At 39.0% G+C, this 22,730-nt stretch overlaps 1 protein-coding gene across 1 annotated transcript in view; it reads left to right on the top strand.

Annotated features, from left to right (window-relative positions):
• Positions 1-22,730, top strand: part of LOC139117245 (heat shock cognate 71 kDa protein-like) — a 58,913-nt gene that overhangs the window by 6,000 nt on the left and 30,183 nt on the right. Inside the window, exons 2-4 of the mRNA XM_070680191.1 lie at positions 4,517-4,740; positions 5,231-5,436; positions 6,149-6,301. Coding sequence (XP_070536292.1) covers positions 4,533-4,740; positions 5,231-5,436; positions 6,149-6,301 — 567 coding nt within the window. The 5' untranslated portion in view covers positions 4,517-4,532. The remainder of the gene's footprint in view (positions 1-4,516; positions 4,741-5,230; positions 5,437-6,148; positions 6,302-22,730) is intronic.

Below are 22,730 nucleotides of genomic sequence, written 5' to 3'. Positions count from 1 at the left end.
TTCATAAGGGTAGTGACGTCAAAAGAAACACCTGTCTAACAAGGCGGAGAGAATATATACTAGCTGGTAGACCTATAGTATACGCGGTATGGGATGTGTGGAGTTCCATAAAGTATCCGGATCAGGCTGAAATCCGACCGGTCGCTTGCAAGAACATCCAGACCCTGGGATCGCGTGGCGATTCGCGTGGCGTCAATACCTGCTGGTATCGCTGCTTAGTGTCACTTTTCCGACAAGCATTACCCCTTGGCTTAATGATATCCCCCCTCTCTCCGTACAGTATGATGCATAATTCTGCGCTGCACGTACGACAATTAGAAGTCACCCCTATTGACAAAATTAAAATAAACGACACCTCTTTTTTCAGAATTTCAACAGCTTCAATAACTGTTATTAGATTTCTATATAATACTTATAGCCCCTAAACTTGTAATTAATAAAGTATAATAATAATAATAATAATAATAATAATAAAATAATAATAAAGGGACAAATCTTCGCTGCGGTGCTTCAAATTTTATCAGATTTATTCATAAACTGCTGAGCTCAATATCAAATCATGTATGTAAAACATGCTGATAACAAGGAATTTGATAAAGAGAAAGATGTATCCACGAAGTGAAAATGATGTAAAGAAATCCTCATACAACCCAGCCTACTACGTCATAAAGATGTATGTTGACAGACAAGAAAATGCCGAAATTTTAAATTGATAAACACTGCATTATTGAAGCAGTCATGAGCAAACGGATGGAGGAAGTCCAAATATATTAAAATCAGATGTAGAGTACGGCGACGTCTTCTTATGCGTACGCGGTATTCTCTCGCTGTCGCCCCTCACTAAGCGACAGCGAGAGAATACCGCGTACGCATAAGAAGACGTCGCCGTACTCTACATCTGATTTTAATCAGATTGGAGGAAGTCTTTCCTATGTTATTGACCCTATTTCCATACTGAGTTCATCATGCACACTGTAAAGTTCACTATGATTCGAAGCGAGACTACATAAATGTCCTGTGAGAAAATTAACCTGGAATGTAATCCGCGTTTTTTGTAATGAGTTAAGATAATAAATAGTCTGTGGGCCAAGCCTTATAAAGGGCTCTAGAAGTTTTATTTTTTTTTTAACCAGACGTTTGTGTAAATTGATATTATGTGAAAAGACAGTTTACAACATGCTTGCATGGAAATCACAATTTTCAATTGCAAGATTTGATAGATTTTTGACCAAAAAGCTCGGTTTTTCATTGTTTTCAGTAAAAAGGAAGAAATGTATGTTGTTTCTCTGTTCATGATAGTTATCATTGAGTACAAAACATAGTCACAAGAAACAATCAAAACAACTATTGTTTCATCGAACAAACACAAAAAAGCACTTTTTACAAAAAAACATACATTTTCATGTTTTTAGGGGGAAAAAGCGGTGTGTTTGTTGGTTTATTTTCTGTTCAAAACAATGAAACTATTCCCTTTTCATCTCCAATTTTCTGACATGAGATCCACATGTATTTCTTGAAATGTCTCACTGTTATTTTTTTAACCAAAACTACAATTTTTCAAACTTTTCTAACTAAAATAGAAGATATGTCAAAAGGGCATTTCCTATGATTTTGTTAAAAGTTACTGATCCTACATGAGAAGTGTGATGTGTTGTGTTGTTCCTTCTTGAAAAACAATGATTGGTGTTAATTTCATATGGTAAATGACCTCCTTTAAAATAATTTTTACCAAATACGGAGAAATCGCTAGGGTCTATACATATCGTAATCTTGGCCATGATGTACTCAACTCTTTGAGAGTATATGGTAAAAATTGCCAGGATCATGGAAGTTTCACAATTTATGAGGGAGAAATGACCACACTTGTTTTTCTGCACTCTGGTTTTTATTCCTTGTGTTTTTTGTCAGATGAAACAATCAGTGGAAATACATTTCAATTTGAAATCTCCCTTCATTTGAAAGACACAAGTGTCCCTAATTCTCTGTTGTAATCAGTGAGTACTTGCATTATCCACATTGTGATCACTATGATTGAATATTTGATTTTGTTGATGTCTTCCATACAGTTAGTTTATTCAATGTCACTTTCTATGTCTGAGGAGCTATCATTCTCTTCATCTGCTAGTTCACTTTCATCGATGTTTGTTGTGTTTGTACAGGAAACACACTGAACACAGCTCTGTGGAATGCAATTCCACTTCTCTACACGAACATTTTGACGAGCATCCAGACTTCTTACATTTACAGCTTACAAACTTGATGATAGAATCTGGTGCAGGGGAAGTGTCATCCACTGGATTGATAACTCTGAGTCTTGCACTATCCATCCATGTCCATTGGGCTTGGTGCATCCATTTTGGCTTGCAAACATCGCCTGTAGATTCTCATCACATCCATTGTAATGCACTCCCTGCCTTCAATGATTCTCTTCTGTACAACTTCATCACAAAATTTCTTAAAGGATGGGGCATACATGATACCGCTGTCTTCCTCTGCTTTTTTCTGATACGTGTAAGTTACACATCTTGTATAACTTAGGTAACATGATTGGTGATACTTAACTTCTATACTGACTAAGTCTTGACCTCGCAGTTGAATCAACAGTTTCTCGTCTTTCCTATGTTCCGCAGCTTTAATCAATGTATGCCCATCAGTTTCACATGAAGTAAGTCTTTCATTTGTCTTCTTTTTTGTTATCGGGTCCCGTCTTTGTTTTCGACGTCTGCACAAGATGCATATCGGTGGTAATACATGTATACTTCGGCGTTTTGCTGCCGAAATGGCGGTGGAAGTAGGATTGGACCGCAGGTGTCGCTTTTTAGGAGAAACTTGGTATTGACCATCATTATCAACTTCTGTCGGATCACTCGATTTGCTTGTTAAAAGCGTTTTCCGCACAGTACACTAGCTTTCTCTTTGCGTTTCTGTGCCTGAGCAAGCCGGTGTTTATCTGTAAAATGCTGACAGCATACACGGCGGAAGCCCGCCCGATCTCGGCATTCAGCGCTTACCTGTAGTGCTACTTCCTGCTCCAAACCATCGGAATCCTTCCATAATTCAGTACATTGAAGCAATTTAGCCCATGATTTATCTGTGAATGAATAAATAGGCTCCTTTCTTTTCGTCTTGGCGACGTGGCATACACACTGCACATTGGCAAGAGCTGCCATTTTGTACGCCTATGTAACGCATTATTTGATTGGACCCTGTACTTGGAATATCGTCACATCCGCCAATGAGATCGTTTGTTATTCTCGAGAAGATAGCTGATGACCTTTTACCCCTATTTTTCATTCACTTCGTTTTGGGGGACTTTTTGGTAAAATTCTGCGCTCCTCTCCGGCAAAGTAGATTGAAAAATTGTTTTTCTATATCTTTTAGGCAAGTATTTGTCATTTCAATCGTTTATAACATCCAGACTCGATTATGTTTAATTTTTGAAACGATAGACCTGGTCGGCCCACAGACTATAAAAAATGTTACGACCGTCCAAAAACAGTAAAATGCCTACGTGTAGTATGCAAATAGCAAAGTATTTGGCAAAGCTGCACTATAAGTAACTATAAATAAATATCGGCGATTTCACAGACCCGGCGTGCTGTGGCACAAGGCTAGTCATTGTAGTATCGTCTAGAGTCCGGAAATTGCCGATAAATATAGGGTTAGTATAGGCAATTTCATACAGCAGCATGCCGAGGCACAAGGCAAGTCATTCTCTTCCAGTGTCGATCGGCGATTTCACAGTAATCCCGAAATCGTCGATATGTCAAACCTTGATACTAGACGGTATTATATCCGATTTTTAAAAAAAATTGTGCAAAGTCACGCCGTCATGGACAAGAATGTCGTTTTTGCACCCCTCTTCACACATTGTGACCTTTTAGTCGAACAGATTTTGCTTGGAACCACTCTTTCCACATTGAATAACAACGGCATCTTGTTAATGTAGTTGTACCATGGAGGTGGATGGTTGAACTTAGTTGTGAAAGTTAAACTAGTTATGGAGTTTAACTTAGGCACACGCCTCTGAACAATGTGCATGGACACAAAGTTCTACTTTGTGACATAAATTCGGGGGTGTGAATAACATTATATCACAATATATGTATTATAAACACTGGTGAAAATATTATATTTTTATCTGCATCTTTCTCACTTTGTGCATATTTGCCAATTTTGTGCATGTTCGTTGGACTTTGATTTTTCACTGCATTAGGGTAGGGCCTATTTTAGATCTACCCCTTTCAAAGCTTTATGACATTACTTACAAATTGCCCTCACCTCTGGGCTCATACTCTAACTATCTGATGTGTAAAGCAGTGCAGCAGTATTGTTAGCACCTTCCGGGTAACTGTTGTATGTCTTATTGTCAAAATATATTCAATGAACACAGGGTAACGATACATTAGCTAAATGATCCTCTAATGTTCCTATCATCGAAAGATTCAATGTGAAATGTGCTTAAGAATTGTCCAGCAATACATACAATGTTGATGTAGTGTTCTACCTCTTGTAGATTTTTTAAAGAAACTATGGCTGCCAGAGGACCTGCAGTCGGTATTGATTTGGGTACATCATACTCCTGCGTTGGTGTATTCTGGCATGGCAAAGTTGAAATCATAGCCAATGACCAGGGAAACCGTACAACTCCCAGCTATGTGGCTTTCACAGATACAGAGCGTCTCATTGGAGATGCTGCCAAGAATCAAGTTGCTATGAACCCAACCAACACTGTTTACGGTAGGTTATTAACAGCTCTATGTCTCTTCTAATACTAACGTCATTTGTTTGTGGTAATTTATGACTTCCTTTGTCCTAATAAACCATCTTTTTTGTACATTACACATTGATTCTCTGTTTGCGAGAAATAAAGGTATGATAAATCTTGTGTTTGGGATGTTAACTTTCGTATCATGCTAATTGTACGAGTAATATACTTTTTCTGGTAAATTAAGAAATTCTTTTAGTATCGACCTGTGACCTCTATCAGCAAGATATCTTATTTGCAATGGAACTCTTCCCTCCTTACGTACCTGTCTCTTTGGCTGTTAAAGTGCAAAATGTAGTGGCATGTCAAAAATGATTTTTAACCTGAAACAGTAAAAGTCACCTTGGTATGCAGATTTGCTTACCACGATTGTCCTGTGTTTAAGGCCAAGGTGACCTTCAGTCGACAATTTTTTTCCCTCAATATTGTTTTCAATCATTGAGAAATGTCCTTTTTGTTCAGATGCCAAGCGTTTAATTGGTCGTCGGTTTGAAGAATCAGTTGTCCAACAGGACATGAAACTGTGGCCATTTACAGTGATCAATGATGGAGGTAAACCCAAGATCAAAGTGGAGTACAAAGCAGAAGAGAAAACCTTCTACCCAGAAGAAATCAGTTCCATGGTTCTTCACAAGATGAAGGAAACCGCTGAGGCATATCTTGGAAAGGTACATGTTTATACTGACTACTATTCAGAGATGTGATCCATATTATGTTCTATGTTTCGTACTATTAATTTTAACATAAATTATAATAAGGTACAGTAATAAACGACACAAAACGGTGATACGTCATGAGATATTTACACATCATGCAATTAAAAGTTTTATAACTACTGACAGTGCTTGCGTGGAAACGGCCAGTCTGATTAAAAACCTTTTTCAAAATATTGCTATAAAACTTTTTCCCCTACGTAAATATGTGTAATTTTCTGAAAAAGTAGCTTATATAAAGGATCCACGGAAATGTAAAAGCTCGTTTGATCTTCTTGGATGACAGAAGTGTATTATATTTTCAGAGGGAATTGTAATAGTTATTGAACAATTCCTGCCCACACATATACATTTAGCATGATTGACCTTAATCCAAACCCAAGCCTTGCCCCACCTGGAGGATTGGAAATGATGGGTTGAATAAATATCCAGGTAGTAACATACTGATTCCCCTTCAAGTAGAATTCGTTTTTGTTAAGACTGGCAAACATGTAAACTCATTTTGCTGGTCTAATCTGGGAAAACTCCCCCTGAGTGTAACAAATAAGACGACCATGATATTTCACCAAAGCTCTTTATGTTAGAAAAGAAAAAGACCTGAATATTTTCTTTTACACGTGATAAGAAACTCATTATTGTCTAATTTCTGTTACTTTTCTTTCAACAGAAAATCAATAATGCTGTAGTAACTGTCCCCGCCACTTTCAATGATTCCCAACGTCAAGCCACCAAAGATGCTGGTACAATCTCTGGTTTGTATGTGCTCCGTATTATCAACGAGCCCACAGCTGCAGCGATTGCATATGGTCTTGACAAAAAGGTAAGCTTGTCTGTAGTATACAAAGTAGGGGTTCTGGCGTACACCCCTCTCCAAGCCTCCTTTTCACTCTGGAGGCTCACAACACGAAACCACGCAACTTGCAAAAAATACTCAACTCTCGCCAAAATGGGGCTATAGTGAGAACACCCTCCCTCTTTAAGCTCGTTTTACCAAAAAAGACTCTAAATACCATTTAGGTAATGGATCAAATTGTTTGCAAAAAACAATTGTATAGGGACCCCCCTTCAGTGCGTGATGGCAGATACCAAACAAACATGGGAGACTAGCAGGGGCAAGGTAGAAGCGGCGTTGCACAACCATATGGGAAAGATTGAACACATCGCTGGCAAGTAGGTTAAGGTGTTGGGCTTTGCCGTGAATCACACGGGATGGGAGCCTCAAGGCCTTTGGGTCGCACTGCAGATCATTTTGCCACAAAGCCTGGGCTCTGCAACCGTGTGCTGCTATTGGGCGACAAAAGGCCTGGCCAAGATCCTGGAGGACACATGCTGGGCCTTCCAGCAAGAAGGCCTGCACGAGAATGATCACTACCTCTACTGGCTGCCAGCAAGCAATAAAACCTTGATGCATCTTGCGATTGGCGAGAGCGAGGCCTTCTGCAACAGAGAAAGGAAAGTGATCCATTGGACCCCAACCTTTGTGTCCTTGAAATCCCTCCCCTTCGTATACTGGAAACCCCTAGCATTGCGAGGCCCTGCACATAAGTGAAGAGTGTATTGAGCCGCACCTAGCTAAGCCTCCAAGTGGTGAATCTTGCTGAGAGCATGTAACATTCCTTTTTGTATCAGGAGCAAAAATGTTACTAGAGCGCCACCCCACCCCCTTCTCTTGCATCACAATCCCAAGGGTCTCCTCAATGTCACGGTTGGCGTGAATAACTCTTCAAAACCACGATAATTTCTTCTAACAGCTTTAATGCCAACACATACAGAATATTTATACAGACAAAATAATCAAATACAAAGTAGCATAAACCTATACAGAACATAAATCTATCAAAGGTTTTGTGCTTAATTTGCATATACGTTCATTGTATGTTTCAAACATTCATACCAAGCTAAGGATCTCGGTTATATATATTCAAAGTGTATAATTCATTCATTTACTAAAGGGTCTCTTTTCAAACGGTCACTTCTGCAGCATTTGCTTGATTGCTTCAAGAAGAGACACAGAAGTATTATTATTATCACCAGCACCCCTAACAACAACAACAACAAGATAAACTGTAGTTGTGGCTCATCCTGATTCCATTTGATGTCAGAGAGAGAAAACGTCAGTGGCGTCTTCATGTCTGTCAATTTGATAAGTCAGCCGCAGCAACCACTGGCACAATGGAGGGGCGATATTCCTTTTATTCAGTGACCTGTCACAAGATCAAATCCTGTATAAGAGTGGCTTTAACCGGGAGGGTAGGGCAACAAGTCGTGGTAGGTTACAAGGACATTCAGTTAAAAATTAACTATAAGAGGGATGGCCAGCAGGACTAGTTCAGAATCACTTCGATTTGTTATCTGCTGGATAATCATGATGACATCATCTCCTATCCGGAGGGGATGCTGAAAGAGCTTTGAAATGACTCCATAGGCAAATGCTTCCAGTGGAAGAGATCGGCCCACATGCTTATCGAGGAGCCAAGTTTTTAAGCTTATATTTATTAGTAGGGAAATTGCTTCTATGTGTCCAGAGAATTATTCTAATGAACGGCTCACGAGCCTTTATTGTCGTACCTTCAGGGACAAGGACGTTCCAGTATTTTATGCCTGTGCTAGGCTTCCGAGGCACCACCGGCCTCAAGGGCATCATACCCCCAGACTCGTCTTGATAAATATGGTTGAAGACCTTCCCACGGTTCATTTTTTTTATCTGCTCATTCCACTTCCTTGACATCTTTGATGTCTGATAGAGCGAAATTCTGTTGATCTGTAAAAGGTGTCTCCTTGCCAGCACTTATTGTGTATGGAGACAGAACATCTTTTATTTGTTCATCTTTCAGAAGGTATGGGAAGTATTTGATGTCCAAGAGGATGATTCACTTGAGGGTAACCATGCTGATATCGAGCCTTGTTATGCCATGTTTCAGGTCTTTAAACTGAATCTGTCCAGTCTCATTACCAAATACGTCAACACAAAAAAACATTACCAACAAATGTGATTGTAAAACCAACCCAGTGTTTGCTCATCGCTTTGAGCAAAATGTCCACCAGTAATCGATCAAACTCGTTTTCGGTGCTCAGCTTCATGCATTCCATGAGAAGTGTCCAACAGTGATGAACGACAGTTTTTGGTCTTTCTTGCTTAGCCATCTGCAGGTGGAGTGTGGTTTATCTCTTGATTTCAACCCCAACACAGATTCTGCTGTATCATAGAAAAGATTGGCCGTGCCACTAGCGCCGTAACAACAATACCAGTCACCGCTGTTGATATTGCGCTGTAGCACATTGTTCAAATTCATTATTGTTTTGTCTGAAGCCAGTTTCAGGTGTAGAGGTATTCGGGTGAGAAGGTGGTGAACATCTTGCCTAAGTGATGGCTGGTTTGTATGAAGATCCTGCTGCTTGAACAACTTATCGATGTCATCATATATCAAGATGTGAGGCACATTTGGTGGGAGTTCTGGTAGCAAATCCTCCGCTGGGGTACCCAGAAGGTCCAGCAGAGCGGTAGCAATATCGTACAGCATAAACTTTAAGGCTGTGGTGCAGGAGCTGAAAGCAAAAGGGGTTGAGTCTCCAGAAGTTTGCCTAGTTCTTACCGAGTGTGTGACATTGGACAGGTCCGTCAATGTAGTCTGATGGTAATGCTGCTTGATAATGGCTTGGACGAGGACAAATGACTGGCCGACATGCTTGTATTGCAAGACAAAGTCTTTGTTGTTGTTTCTCTGTGTCTTCAGCAGGCGATATGTCTTATGTCATCAAGCTCGACATTCAAGGGCAACACCGCCGCTCCAAGCCTGTAGTTGCTTGCCATGTTATATATATAAATATATATATATATATATATATATATATATATATATATATATATATATATATATATATATATATATATATATATATATATATATATATATGTGTGTGTGTGTGACCCCTTCCCTCGGTTCGGTTGTGTTCGTCGATGTTGTCTAGCATTGCGTTGTGTAGTTTTAATCCAAACCCTCTAGGGTGTCACTTTCATACACTGACTTACTCGCAGACATGGTTAAACACTGTAACTTTAATGCCTTTATTGCTATTCAGTCAGCGGCTCCATCTGTCCATGGCAGTACCTACTCAAGGCAGCCATGTTAGCAAAGAGAGAATTACAATACTTATTTACACAAGTCGACAAAATATCTGTATCAAAAATATCATTCTAACTTTAACCAAAACTTACAATCTCTGTTCAAAAACGCATATCACGGCAAACAGAATCATATTGCGGCATGTTTCACAGTAACAGTACTGACGATAACAAAATAAACTGTTTCCAAACTCGTCAACACTGTTTACAGAAATTCTGGGAAAGCAGAGGGTATAACTTAGGTTACCGAGCATCAAAGTGTTCAAGGCATAAAACTGAGAAAGTTCAAATAGCTGACGGCAGCAATGACAAACAACAGCTCGGCCATAGCACTACAATGCAACATGTGACTATCAATAACAAATCCATCCACTCAAAATAAATGCTCAAAATTCACGAAATCCTGAACATCCTTCATAAATATTACAGTTGAGAGTTCTCTAGACACTAAATATCAATTCCATCTCAGTAATAGACTCGGATGTCAAAGATTACACATTTTTATGAGCGATTGAAAACAGCGACAGAAAGTTACCAACCTACTCAAGGCAGCCATGTTAGCAAAGAGACCGATGTCACCTCTCTGCCTTGCGAGGGCGCCTTACAATGACGTAACAGTTTATGATATGCATTACAAAGAGAATGCGTGTTGCTGATAACTACAATGCAAAAGAAACTATACTTTACATTTTATCAAAAATCTTGGTCATATATATATATATATATATATATATATATATATATATATATATATATATATATATATATATATATATATATATATATATATATATAAATACAGTGTTGTCCTTATATCTAAAAGTAGCCAGGTAATTGAAGTAAGTTGGCGGGTATGGTGGACTACGAGGGAGCGAAGCGACCGAGCGGCGAGTGAGCGTAGCGAACGAGGGGGAAGAGCGTGAGGGGGTGTCCCCCCTTTTGCAAGGCGAAAAATGAAATTTTGAAGTGGAAATGGTGTTCTCTGGTGGCATCTGAGGTGACATTTGACATTAGAGGAGGGATCAGACTGTTTAGTGCTTGATAGAACTTGGTCATCTAATGTTTGAGAGAAATGTACAAATAACTAAATCAGAACTCCGGACTCACTCAGAAAATGCTAAAATTATAATCAGAAAGAAGATATGATAAGTACAATCTACGTTAAATTAATACTAGTAAGTATTCACCATCTGGCCTACCTATATAACTGTTTATATTGTTTTCATGATGATATTTAAAAAAAAGATATTAAATTCAATCAGAAAAGAGTTAATTAACTTAGGGACCACGTCAAAAGATGGATGTCAGATAAAAAAACTTAATTCTTTAAGTTTTGCCCCACTCCTTGAAACTTAATTGATGAATATTTATCAGATGTTCCCATTATTTCTTTACTTTGATAATTCCAATCATACTTAAAACACAATCAGGATTCTAATGAAAAACACATTTACTTTTGTTAAAAAACTTATCGGTAAGATAATTCACTGTAATGTAAACACATGCACCAATATAAAAATGTCTATTTCAGACAACTAGAAGAAAGTTTTCCAGTTGCAATTACGGTATTGTAGGGAGCAAAAATATGTAATTACATCATCATTTTTTAAGATTTTCAATCAAATCAAACTAGAATATCGTTTTTGTCGGATGAAAAACTTTTTAAAGAATTTAGATTTTTATCCGACATCGATCTTTTGATATGGTCCTTTGGTAACATACTCTATCGATGAACCTTATTATCTAAAAATGACACCCAATAAAATGAAATATCCCGACATACCCTTAATTTTAACAGTGCGTATGCACGCAGACACGTATAGTGTATCAGTAGGTAGGCGAGGCTGTCAGAGAGAACAGCGTAAAACGGTCGGAAACATATGCCGTGACCGTGGACCGTACGTAAAAATAATCAAAAAAAATAAAATACCTATTCAAATAAACAGTTGGTTTTAAAAAAAATTCAGTTCTAGCTCATTTTTTAAATCTAGAAAATGCGTCAGTTTTGCTCTGAGAACAACTTGATTTGTTGAGAAGATTATCATTATGCCTGAAAAGGGCATCAACCCAGTAGGTGTGGAATGGGGTTAAGGCTCAATGCAAAGGTTGTACATAGAGAACTGTACTACAAAGGCCTGAGGTTGACATTCAATGAAATGGCAGGAAATATAAAATGATGTTAAAACGTTTGAATTTACATGCCACTTTCAACACTTATGATAGCGTTACACACTTTTTCAGTGTTTACTGGATCTAGCTCAAAGAAAACTTTTGGAAAACTGAGGGTATTTTGAGATCGGTTTATTACACATCCACAGCTATTGGGGCTTTAAACAACCCCTATGGAAAGAGCCTGCCCTCATTGAAGTATCTCTAGCTCCACACCAAATTGATGGCACATTGGGTGATAATGGCTCTGCTATAATTATTGTTAACGTCTGGAGGGACATGGAGAAACGGGTCTAGACCTTGACATGTGTGGTTCACCATGCGTCGCCTAATCCTACCACTCGCTGGATGCACTTGAGACTTAACCTAATCTACCAACTGCCTCATTTACCGTTATCTAAACAATTTGCATCACCCTTTCCACGTCATTATCCATACGAATGTCAGTGTGATCAACGCTATATGTCGTCCATTTCAACTCCTGCCACGTTCAGGTTCACACCGCGAAATTCCCACCCACCCTCCGCAAAAAAGCGTACCTCGCTGCAGGGTAGAAGCTCACAATAAAAGAGTACTGTATGTCTTCTATATGGATAGCTTTACACAATCAAAGTTCCAGGGGGGTACTGTCATGGGCCTGTAGTGGGTGCCCGGTAGCACGTTGCCTGATGCACGGTACTAGGAGCCCAGTACCGCCGTCCAGGCTGCCACGACGCCTCGATGCCCCCGCCGTGGCAGTACATGCATCAGCCCGGATTTCGGCCAAACACTTGTCTCCGTGTTGTTCCTTTGCATTAACTGTAGATCAAAACAGTTCAGGTAGGCTAAAACAATTTAGGTTACATTGTTGCAGCCCTAAACCACACATCTTATCACAAGTTCCAGGGTATTTAAAACAATTTAGTGTATGTGTGTCTTGGTCACATCCAAGTTCTGATTTTGTAGAGATTTCTTTTTCTCCCCTTCTCTTTCATGTATTTGTCCTTTTACAATATGATGCGAAGTTTTATCGCTACTTAGAGTCTAATATCTTATGTGTGTGATTGCTTAAAGGGCCTATGACATGATTTCCAAAGTTTTTATTTTTTCCCTTCAAAAACTCAGCTAGGGGACCGGTCTATGGATTGCATATTGTGTCAGTTCGGAAAGATGTGCACGAATGGCGCAATTGACTCCTTTTTCATTCCTTGTGATCAGGGGGCCTCTCGCAACCGATCCAGGCAGCGGTATTTGCATATTGACCAATAGGTACAATTGACGTCATTTGTACCACGCTATTGACACGAAAGTGTATTTAGCGGTCCTTGCATAAATTGGACAACAGATAAAGTCAGCTATATAAACAGTGTTCACAGACGCCCAGTTAACACTGGCAAGGAAGTCACACAGGCGGTTCAGCTGCAGGGAATTATAAAGTTGCTTCCAGCGAGGACAGTGTTGACCAGAATTCAGAACGTGATTTCGAGGGGAAATTGCTTGAAGGCGCAAAGGCAACCCCAGGCATCCGGGATGAGTGGTTCCAAATCAGAGTCAGATTCTGACTCTAAAGAACAAAGTGCGAGTGGACCAGACAAAGCAATAGAACACTCGGAACAGATTTGAAAGTACGATGAGGCTACGTTTCATTTCTTTGTGAAATAAGACAGTATCAGTCTCAGTTTGAACTTTTCATGGTTGTATTTATTTAATAAAAAGTGGAGCAATCCCGCGCCTGAGTGTTTCGATTCAATGCATTGCATGTTGTAGCTGCAGCACAGTACACTCGATGTGACAATTTTACGACTGACTTTTCGTAACTTGTAATTGTCGACGGATCGTCACTCACTCAAAGTCACACAATCGAGAGGTACTACGGGTATCGTAATACTTTAAGTAACTGGAGCGTACACAAGTAGTCAGTTTTTATCTCACCACTTTAGATTTTTATTACTAAGGCAGAGTGGCACCAAGTCCGTACTCAGGATACAATCATCGATCAGCAAAAACTCTCCCAAAAGTTCTCAGTTCTCCTCGAACTATCAAAATCATCGGCTTTTATACATTTCATCAAAATTATAACACGTTTTGACTCCATGTGACATACATTCATTGCACGTAATGTCACTCGTGTACTTACGACGTGAAAGAGTAATAAAACCATAAAAGTTATACAAGTTATGAAAGTCAGTAAAAGGTCAAGGTAATAAAATCCTACATATCGGTAAAAGGTCAAAATGTCATCATTTTGAGGTGTTACAACAGTTTTCGGACGACCTCAGTTTTCGGACATATGCTGTTCGTCGGACTCACTTCGCTCCGTAATGATAGCGTTTTACAAGTTGTGTGACCTCATTGTAAGTGAAGTGATACTGCTGCTCCGTTTTGGACAGTTTGTTTAGTAGAAGCTATTTCGGGCTATACAAATTTGGCGAGGATAGCCAGACTATACGATAAAAGGTGCCAAAAGCAACACACAGAGACAGCCCATATGTCCTGTAGGTAAGCGCCAAACACGTCGAAATATGGTTATGTCGTCTATTAAACGTAACTAATTATCACGAAATATTTACATTCGGTTTTTTAAACACATCATAAATGAAAGTTTGGGTCTTGAGGTTTCAAATTATCAACATTTAGCCCCTAATCACTTTCCAAATACGACGTCCGATTACTGCGATAACAGTACTACGCACTCAACACGGGTTCAAAAATTTTGCAACTTGACCCCCTAAATACCACTTCCGTTGTGTTAACAGTTTGAAAATAAACAAAAAAAAACTTTCAAAAGTTATAAGAATTCGTAGTACTCGTCATTTATGAAACGGCTTTGGGCGAAATTCACTACCCTTTCCGAAAACTATCACTCTTAGTGTAGCTGTGTTTGACGTCGACCTTTGAGAGAAATATCATTCTAGTATTGGAGAACGAGACAGATGGTGCAATCGACCCATGTTCCCGCGCTAAAGGCGCACATCCTGCAAAAAGTGATGTGTAAGGCCTATTTTGTACATGTTTTGAAGAAAAACAAAGAAAGCTTGTGGCCGCATTGTCGGGTCGCCATTTTGATTCGCCGTCTTCGCCGTTCACGATTGTGTAGAGACGGGAAGCTTCTTGCCGCACAAATGCTTCCCGAGAATGTGACATTGACTGTCATCCTCCTTGTAATGTTTATTTCCCATATTTGGTACGAAAGCATAGTAGACCTAATCTCATAGCCTGACAAGTCATTTTAATTTCAGTCATTTTAATTCACTCGATCGGTGAGGTGATAGACCGTACGCGACAAGTGACCATTGGTGATCTCCTACTATAGCAAACCAAACACTAAGCTTACAATGTTCTCTAGTGCGTTGCGCACTTTGTGTACGTTCTGAGCAAAGGAATCCCTTGCCTCACACATTTACGGACATGAGATTGCGTGCGAAGGTGTGAAAGACTGTTTGCCCGTATTAAGATAAGTCGTCGGCTCAACTTCGAAAAGCCGGAAAAAGTCGAACGAGTAGGGCTAAGGGTTCACGCCTGATCGTAACTTTTACTTGCCTACATTGCATTTATCTGGACAAAGGGAGCAATACGTAAAATGCATGGCAGTGACGTATTAGCGAACTTCAAGACGCAAAGAGTGACTTTATGTTTGGTTGGATTGGCATGTCATAGACACTTTAATGTATTGGACAAATGCACAGAGTCAGTATATATATGTGTATATTGTTGTATATCAAGCACTTTGCCCACTGATAGCTCCACTGTGTTCCCTGTAAGACAGAAAAAATAGCGTCAATGACACTGTAGCTCCCATCCTGGACTATTTAGTGTTTGTTCTCTGGTCAGATATTTGAACATGTGTGAAAGGGATAAAGTGCATGAAGTGAAAATACTTAAATGTAATGTACTGGAGACAGTGAAATATGTTTAATGTATTTATTCAGAATATAAAATGGAAAAAATACGGAATTAGAAATATCGAATACTGTGATACAACCATTAACTCAACAAGTCATTGACAATGACATAGTTCCCACTTGTAATAGGAGTATTAGTCTTGATGGGGCAGGGAAATGTGGTCATTAAGAAGTATCACTGGAGTGTATATGTTGAGATCTATGGGCACATAGGTCTATGTCGTTGTTCTTTGATTTGAAACACATGAGGCATGTCTAAGTTATGGTTCTAAATCAGGAAAAAAGATCAGACCTCTAGCAGTATTGGCCAGCCAAGAAATACATATGCGCATAATAAATGAGGTACAAGATGTGACATCTTAAGGTCTAATATCCTATCAAAATTGGAGGGTATAGAATTTGTGGTTACTGAGATATGCATATATATGTATAATCAAGGTCAAAGGTCACCGAGGTCATGTGACATTTTGTCAAAAAAATTGTATTGCTTAGTTATCCCTATATACCAAAAATCAGACCTCTAGCTCTATTGGCTCGCTCAAAATTAGATATGTGCATAATTAATGAGGTACAATATGTGGCGTCATAAGGTGTCCCATCATACCATACATGAAGGGTGTAGCACTTGTGGTTACTGAGTTATGGACAAATATGGACAAATATGTATATTTGAGGTCAAAGGTCACCGAGGTCATGTGACATTTTGTCAAAAAAATTGTATTGCTAAGTTATCCCTATATACCAAAAATCAGACCTCTAGCTCTATTGGCTCGCTAAAAATTAGATATGCGCATAATTAATGAGGTACAATATGTGGCGTCATAAGGTGTCCCATCATACCATACATGAAGGGTGTAGCACTTGTGATTACTGAGTTATGGACAAATATGTATATTTGAGGTCAAAGGTCACCGAGGTCATGTGACATTTTGTAAAAAAAATTGTGTTGCTAAGTTATCCCTATATACCAAAAATCAGACCTCTAGCTCTATTGGCTCGCTCAAAATTAGATATGCACATAATTAATGAGGTACAATATGTGGCGTCATAAGGTGTCCCATCATACCATATATGAAGGGTGGTAGCACTTGTGGTTACTGAGTTATGGACAAATATGTATATTTGAGGTCAAAGGTCGTCGAGGTCACATGACATTTTGTCAAAATATCTGAGATATCTGCGTGAACGGATGGACTCACGGATGGACGAACAGACGGACATGACCCAATCTATAAGCCCACTGGACTTCATCCGTGGGGACTAAAAATTGTGTCACTGCATCCTTTTTGCAATATGAATACGATGAGAAACTAAATTTTTATTTTTCGTGGCCTTATACATGGGAGTCTATGGAGATCTGCCTTATACATGGGAATCTATGGACGTGTAAACTAAAAGTATGCAAATTTCACCACGATTTGCCCAAATTCGGGAAAGGTCACTCCTATGCACTTCCATATTTAAGTTTCAAATCAATCGGACTTGTGGTTTCAGAGAAGAAGATTTTTTGACCAAAAATGGGAGAAAATTACAAAAAAATTCATGAAAAATAGCAAGTCCAAGATACTTACCCAGGATGTGCACCATTATTTCAGGTTAGCCCAAAGTACTTACATGCTAATTTTTCATGTAATCTGCTCGGTGGTTATTGAGTTTTTTCAATTTTGACTGTTTTCACAATTTTTTCACTTAATTTGCATATTTTTGGCAATGACAACTTCATTTGAACAAAATCTCATCTACAGCCCATCATCCATGTACACACCAAAGATCAAGATGAAATGTGCAGCGGTTTTGGAGTTTTTGATGTTGACGGACAGACATACAGATATACAGACATACAGACATACAGACATACATACATACAGACATTTCCCTAGCCTATAAGAATAGCTTCCATTGCCATATATACATATGGCTATAGGAGCTAAAAATAGGGGAAGCCTGCTCAGCTTTGTCGGGCCCCTCCTCGGGGTTGGGCCACCTTTTTTAGGGTAGCTGCCGGCACTTGACAGTAAGTTTACATGCTTGTACATCTCGAAATTAAGTTAATCAAGGGGTGTCTTGAAACCAGTCATTGTGGTGCTGGAATACCAACCACTGTGCTCGGTCTCAAACTTTCTGCCTCGATGTCAAGACAAGGTCACCAGACGTCCTGGCCTCAACAAATCAATTCCCCCTAGGAAGCCAGGGAGCGCCTTTCACATATTTTGGCACTGGACTTTGTCAGGTTGGAGGCGGGCCAAGTCCTTTGCTCGATTGTTGACCACCACCTTTTCATAGCCACTCATCTGCCATTTCACCAGCAATTTACCCTACTTGCCGCAGCATATGACATGGACATTTCTGTGTTTGAGCCCGTCCAGGAAGGTCTCCAGAATCGGCCGGGGCACGGTGCAGACCTCATCCCAGATGATCATGCACAGTCTGACCACTCCAGAGAAAGTAGCTCTGATAAGTCTGGGCCTTGACCCCTCTGGCCCGCAACTCTCTGGCCAGATAATAGGTTAGTGTGAACACAAGGGGGTCTCTCTGGCGGAACTGCTTGATCGCTTTTGTGGTATTGCCACTGCCCCTCCTCTGTTCAGGTAGCTCAACTGGCGTCGGGTCAGTGGGTCATCATGGCATGGTGCAGTGCTTCAAGTGAGGTCCTTTTGTTGCCTTTGGTATTCAGGCTTCGGGAAGTAGGCCGTACGTTCCTTAGGCATGTAAAGCTGCCTGCCCTTGTCCGCAACTAGGCCGGGAAATCAGAACAAACAAATGGTTGAATTTTTGCATACTGTAGAACTCACACAATCGCCTTGGTTTACTGTAGACACACTGGGGTGGCTCGTAATATGCCTCAACCTCTTTGAGCTTTTGGCCACCCGGACGGCCTCTAAGGTTTAAACCTCGAGGTCGATGTGGGAATAGGCTAGCATAGATGCCCTGGGGGCGTACTGAGGCAGTGAGCCTTTGTAGCACGTGAGGATGTGGCCCAGGGGACATCTTGCAGGTGTTCCAACCGGTTGCCGCATTAGCAGGTGTCTTTGACCAGGACGTCGAGCTATCCTTCGTTGGTCACCCGTCGTTTGGTTAGTATTTTTCCATCGGCCATGTTGACCTGCATTAATTACCCAATGATGCTGCATACCTGGTTGCGGTCTTCCCGGAGCCAGGGCTCAGTCTATTTCTCAAAGGTGATGATGGCTTTATGGACACCCGCTGCTGCTTCAAAAATTGTGGGTACAAAAGTAGGAAATGCGACTTCAAAAGGGAGGTTAGTCAAAAATCGGAGTGTGAAAGCTGGAAATAAGACTACGAATCCAGCATTGGAGTAGTCAAAAATGGGAATTGGTTAAAAATGATGTCTCGAAAGTTGAAATGCCGATACGAGTCCATAATGGTAGTCGCGTTAGGCAAAAATTAGAGTTCGGAAGTTGAAAATGCGACGAGTCAAAAATGTTAGTAAGTAAAAATGGGAACTCGCCGAGATGAAAATTTGACTACACGTCCAAAATGGGAATTCGAATTCCGATCTAATTACTCTCCATACTTGAACACTGTCCTCAACATGCAGAACTTTTCAAAGTTTATTGAACATTGAACTCCAGATTCAGTTAAAATAATTGTATAAATCATTGCATGTTGTACAAAACATTAAACATCTAAAGTCTGCGAGTGCAAAAACTTGTCTCCGAGTCGCTGCTTTTCATCTTGAATCTCGTCTGCTGAAATTTTAAAATGCCAAAAATAAATAAATTCAATAAATTCGCATCACCGCATCATTTTTGTGAGAGACCTAGGATGAGAAACAAGCTGTTTATTCGGGGAGGGGTATTAGCAAGAACGTTGCTTGTGTTCTCGATCCATCGAGAAATGCAGAGCGGTTTACGCGCTCTGTAGTACTACGTGTAACGTTTTGCACATATTCGTATTTCATAGACGTTCCGACTTACACAGTCGAATTGACTAGACAATTTTGCTTTCGAACACAGTGAAAAAATTGAAATACTGTAATTTTTATTTGTATTTAAATAACCATACAAAGCCAACAAAAGACTATGTTGATTTAAGAATGCTCAATTTAAACAACATAACAGCGCGTATTCGACGCCTACCGTCGTCTGCGATACAATCGCCGATCTCCACAGAGATTGTTGGCGGCATGGATAATTCTAACTGAGCTAGGGGGCCTCCGAGTCATTGACCGTTCAATGCAACAAGACCGATACAAAGTTACACAAAACAAAGCCACAGTACATCCTGCAGTTGACAATCTCCGCACATACAGTGGGTTGCGTTGACCCATTGGCATTAGACGATCTAGACATATAGTCTAAAATTGAGGTGTTGCCAAAACTGTCAGGTGCAATTATATGTTTAGCGGTAATATGAGTCGATCATAGAGGAATCAAATCTACAAATGAAAGTTGAAAAATTCTACAGCAGGAGGTCAAATGTATTCAAAACAACACCACTCGATCCATATACATCACGTCTGCTATTCTAGGCTACATACCAGCAATTTGAGTGGTATTTTTACATTGTTGCGTCTCAATAAAGTTTTTTTGTGTTTTAAGAAAATACTTGCTTATTTATTAGATAAATAAAAATACACCATTTCATATCAGTTTTGTTACCGTAATATCTCAAAATGAGACTACAAAAGACAAAAAATAAGAACAATAATACAGAGCCAAAGGAATGGCAGTATTGAACATTAAGTCGTTACTAACAAAGTGAGCATACAAATTGCTCTTAAAAAACATTGTGTGTGAAAAGAGGCCGATTCACGCGGAAAATGACTGCCAAACAACAAGACCAACGCGTAACATCATCAGAACGTGATAAGAGCGTGCGTAGTAACGACGTATCCCACCACATTCCATTCTCGAATGCAATCTTAATCTCTTTACCTGCAACTGAAAATTTGCGCCAGTAATTGCGCAAGATATATAACCACTGATTTTCACCTGTAATGGACTCAAATCATTGTTTTGCGAGATGTACATTGCACTTTTAAGGAAAAATCACGAAATCGCTGATAAAAAATTGTATTCCTGAATAAGCCTTCAACAGGGCTTCAATAGCGTTATTAGAGAACTGTATAATTTGTAATTTTGAAGGCCATTTTGTGATCCAAAATCATAAAATACATACCAATTTTGTAATCCAAACATTTGTAAGTACATTTTGGGTGAATTTTATGTTATTAAATAATATCATCATTTTTATTGTTATATGACAATGTCAGTTTTGATGACTAAAGTGGTTGCCATGGAAATATATCACAATAAAATGAATATCATGTTTTGGTTGACAAGTTAAAAATACCGATTTGTTGTGAATTGAATGACTATACACATCATTAAATTGTGTCATTTGAAGATACTATTAATTTTTTTTGATGACGGAAATTCTTACCACTGAAACAAGTGATCATACACCAAATGTGAGCTGAATGTGCTCACGTGTTTACGACAGGTTCATTACATAGTAGTACGCGTCACAGAACAATCAGATATTTGTTTTATCATAATATGTAGCAGGTTTCATCAGCTTTCGCACAGTATTCTCAGAGTTAAATCACTAATTACAAAACTTTATTTGATATGCAAACGAGCTGTTAATAAACTTGACACTGCTCAATGCTTCATGGACAGTAAGATCTCTATCAGATCGACATATGTAGCGTGTTTCATCAAATTTAATGCTGTGATTTTGGAGTAATATGATTAATTACAAAGTTCATAAAATATGCAAATAAACCCTTAATTAACTGCTCAATGTTTCATATCACAATAAAATATTTATCAGATTAATATCTGTAGCAGATTGCATTAAATTTGGTGCATTTATTTCGGAATTATATGACTAATTACAAAAATATGTAAATGAACTATCTGTTAACACGGTATTGCCCAATACTTCTCAGTAAAAGTACACATTAATATCTGTAGCAGATTGCATTAAATTTGGTGCATTTATTTCGGAATTATATGACTAATTACAAAAATATGTAAATGAGCTATCTATTAACACGGTATTGCCCAATACTTCTCAGTAAAATTATACATCTATCAGATCAACATCTGTAGCACGTTTCATCAAATTTAATGCTGTAATTTTTTAGTGTTATCACTGATTATAAAGTTCATTAAATATGCAAATGAACCCTTAATTAACTTGACACTCCTCAATGTTTCATAGCACAATTAGATATGTTACAGATCAATATCTGTAGCAGGTTTCACCAATTTTCGTGCCGTAATTTCAGAGTTATACACCTAATTACAAAGTTCATTAAATATGTAAATATGTAAATGTCTGTCTCTTTGTCAGTCTCTTTGTTTACTCGATAACTCAAAAAAGGATGAACGGATTCAAGTCAGATTCGGTAGCAAGGCACTAAATGCTAATTGCAAGAAGCGATTAGATTTTGGTTGGTGTAGCTTGCATATTAATGAAGTTATGAACTACATATTTTGTCATATAATGGTTTCATATGGAGACGGTAATGACAGTGTCGACAGTTATCAAGAAAAACTGCACAAAATTTCATGAAACCTTTCACAGATGACAATCTCAGAACATTTTGGTGACACTGAGAGTGTCATGTCAATTATCTGCTCGTTTGCATATTCCATGAACTTTTGTAGTTAGTGGTATAACTCGAAAATTCCTACACCAAATTATATGACACCTGCGACAGATATTGATCTGACAAATATCTAATTGTGTTAAGAAACCTTTAGCAGTGTCAAGTTAAGTAAGGGTTCATATGCATATTCAATGAACTTCATAATTAGTGATATTACTCCACAGTTATCGCATTAAATTTGATGATACGTGCTACAGATGTTGATCTGATAGATATCTAATTGTCCCGTGAAGCATTGAGAAGTGTCGAGTTAATAAATAGCCAATTTGCATATTAAATAAAGTTTTGTAATTAGTGATTTAACTCTTAGGGACTGGTCAGTTTCTTCAGCCTGGGGGGGGCGGTGGATTCATGGGGGGGGGGGTCACCCTGTTTTTGACTTTGGTGATAGGGGGGGTCACCATGTTTTTGAAATGCCCAATAGGGGGGGTCA

This window comes from Ptychodera flava, chromosome 18, assembly GCF_041260155.1.
Source record: "Ptychodera flava strain L36383 chromosome 18, AS_Pfla_20210202, whole genome shotgun sequence".
In the NCBI taxonomy this organism is placed as follows: domain Eukaryota; kingdom Metazoa; phylum Hemichordata; class Enteropneusta; family Ptychoderidae; genus Ptychodera; species Ptychodera flava.
This window is presented reverse-complemented; position numbering and strand designations above follow the sequence as displayed.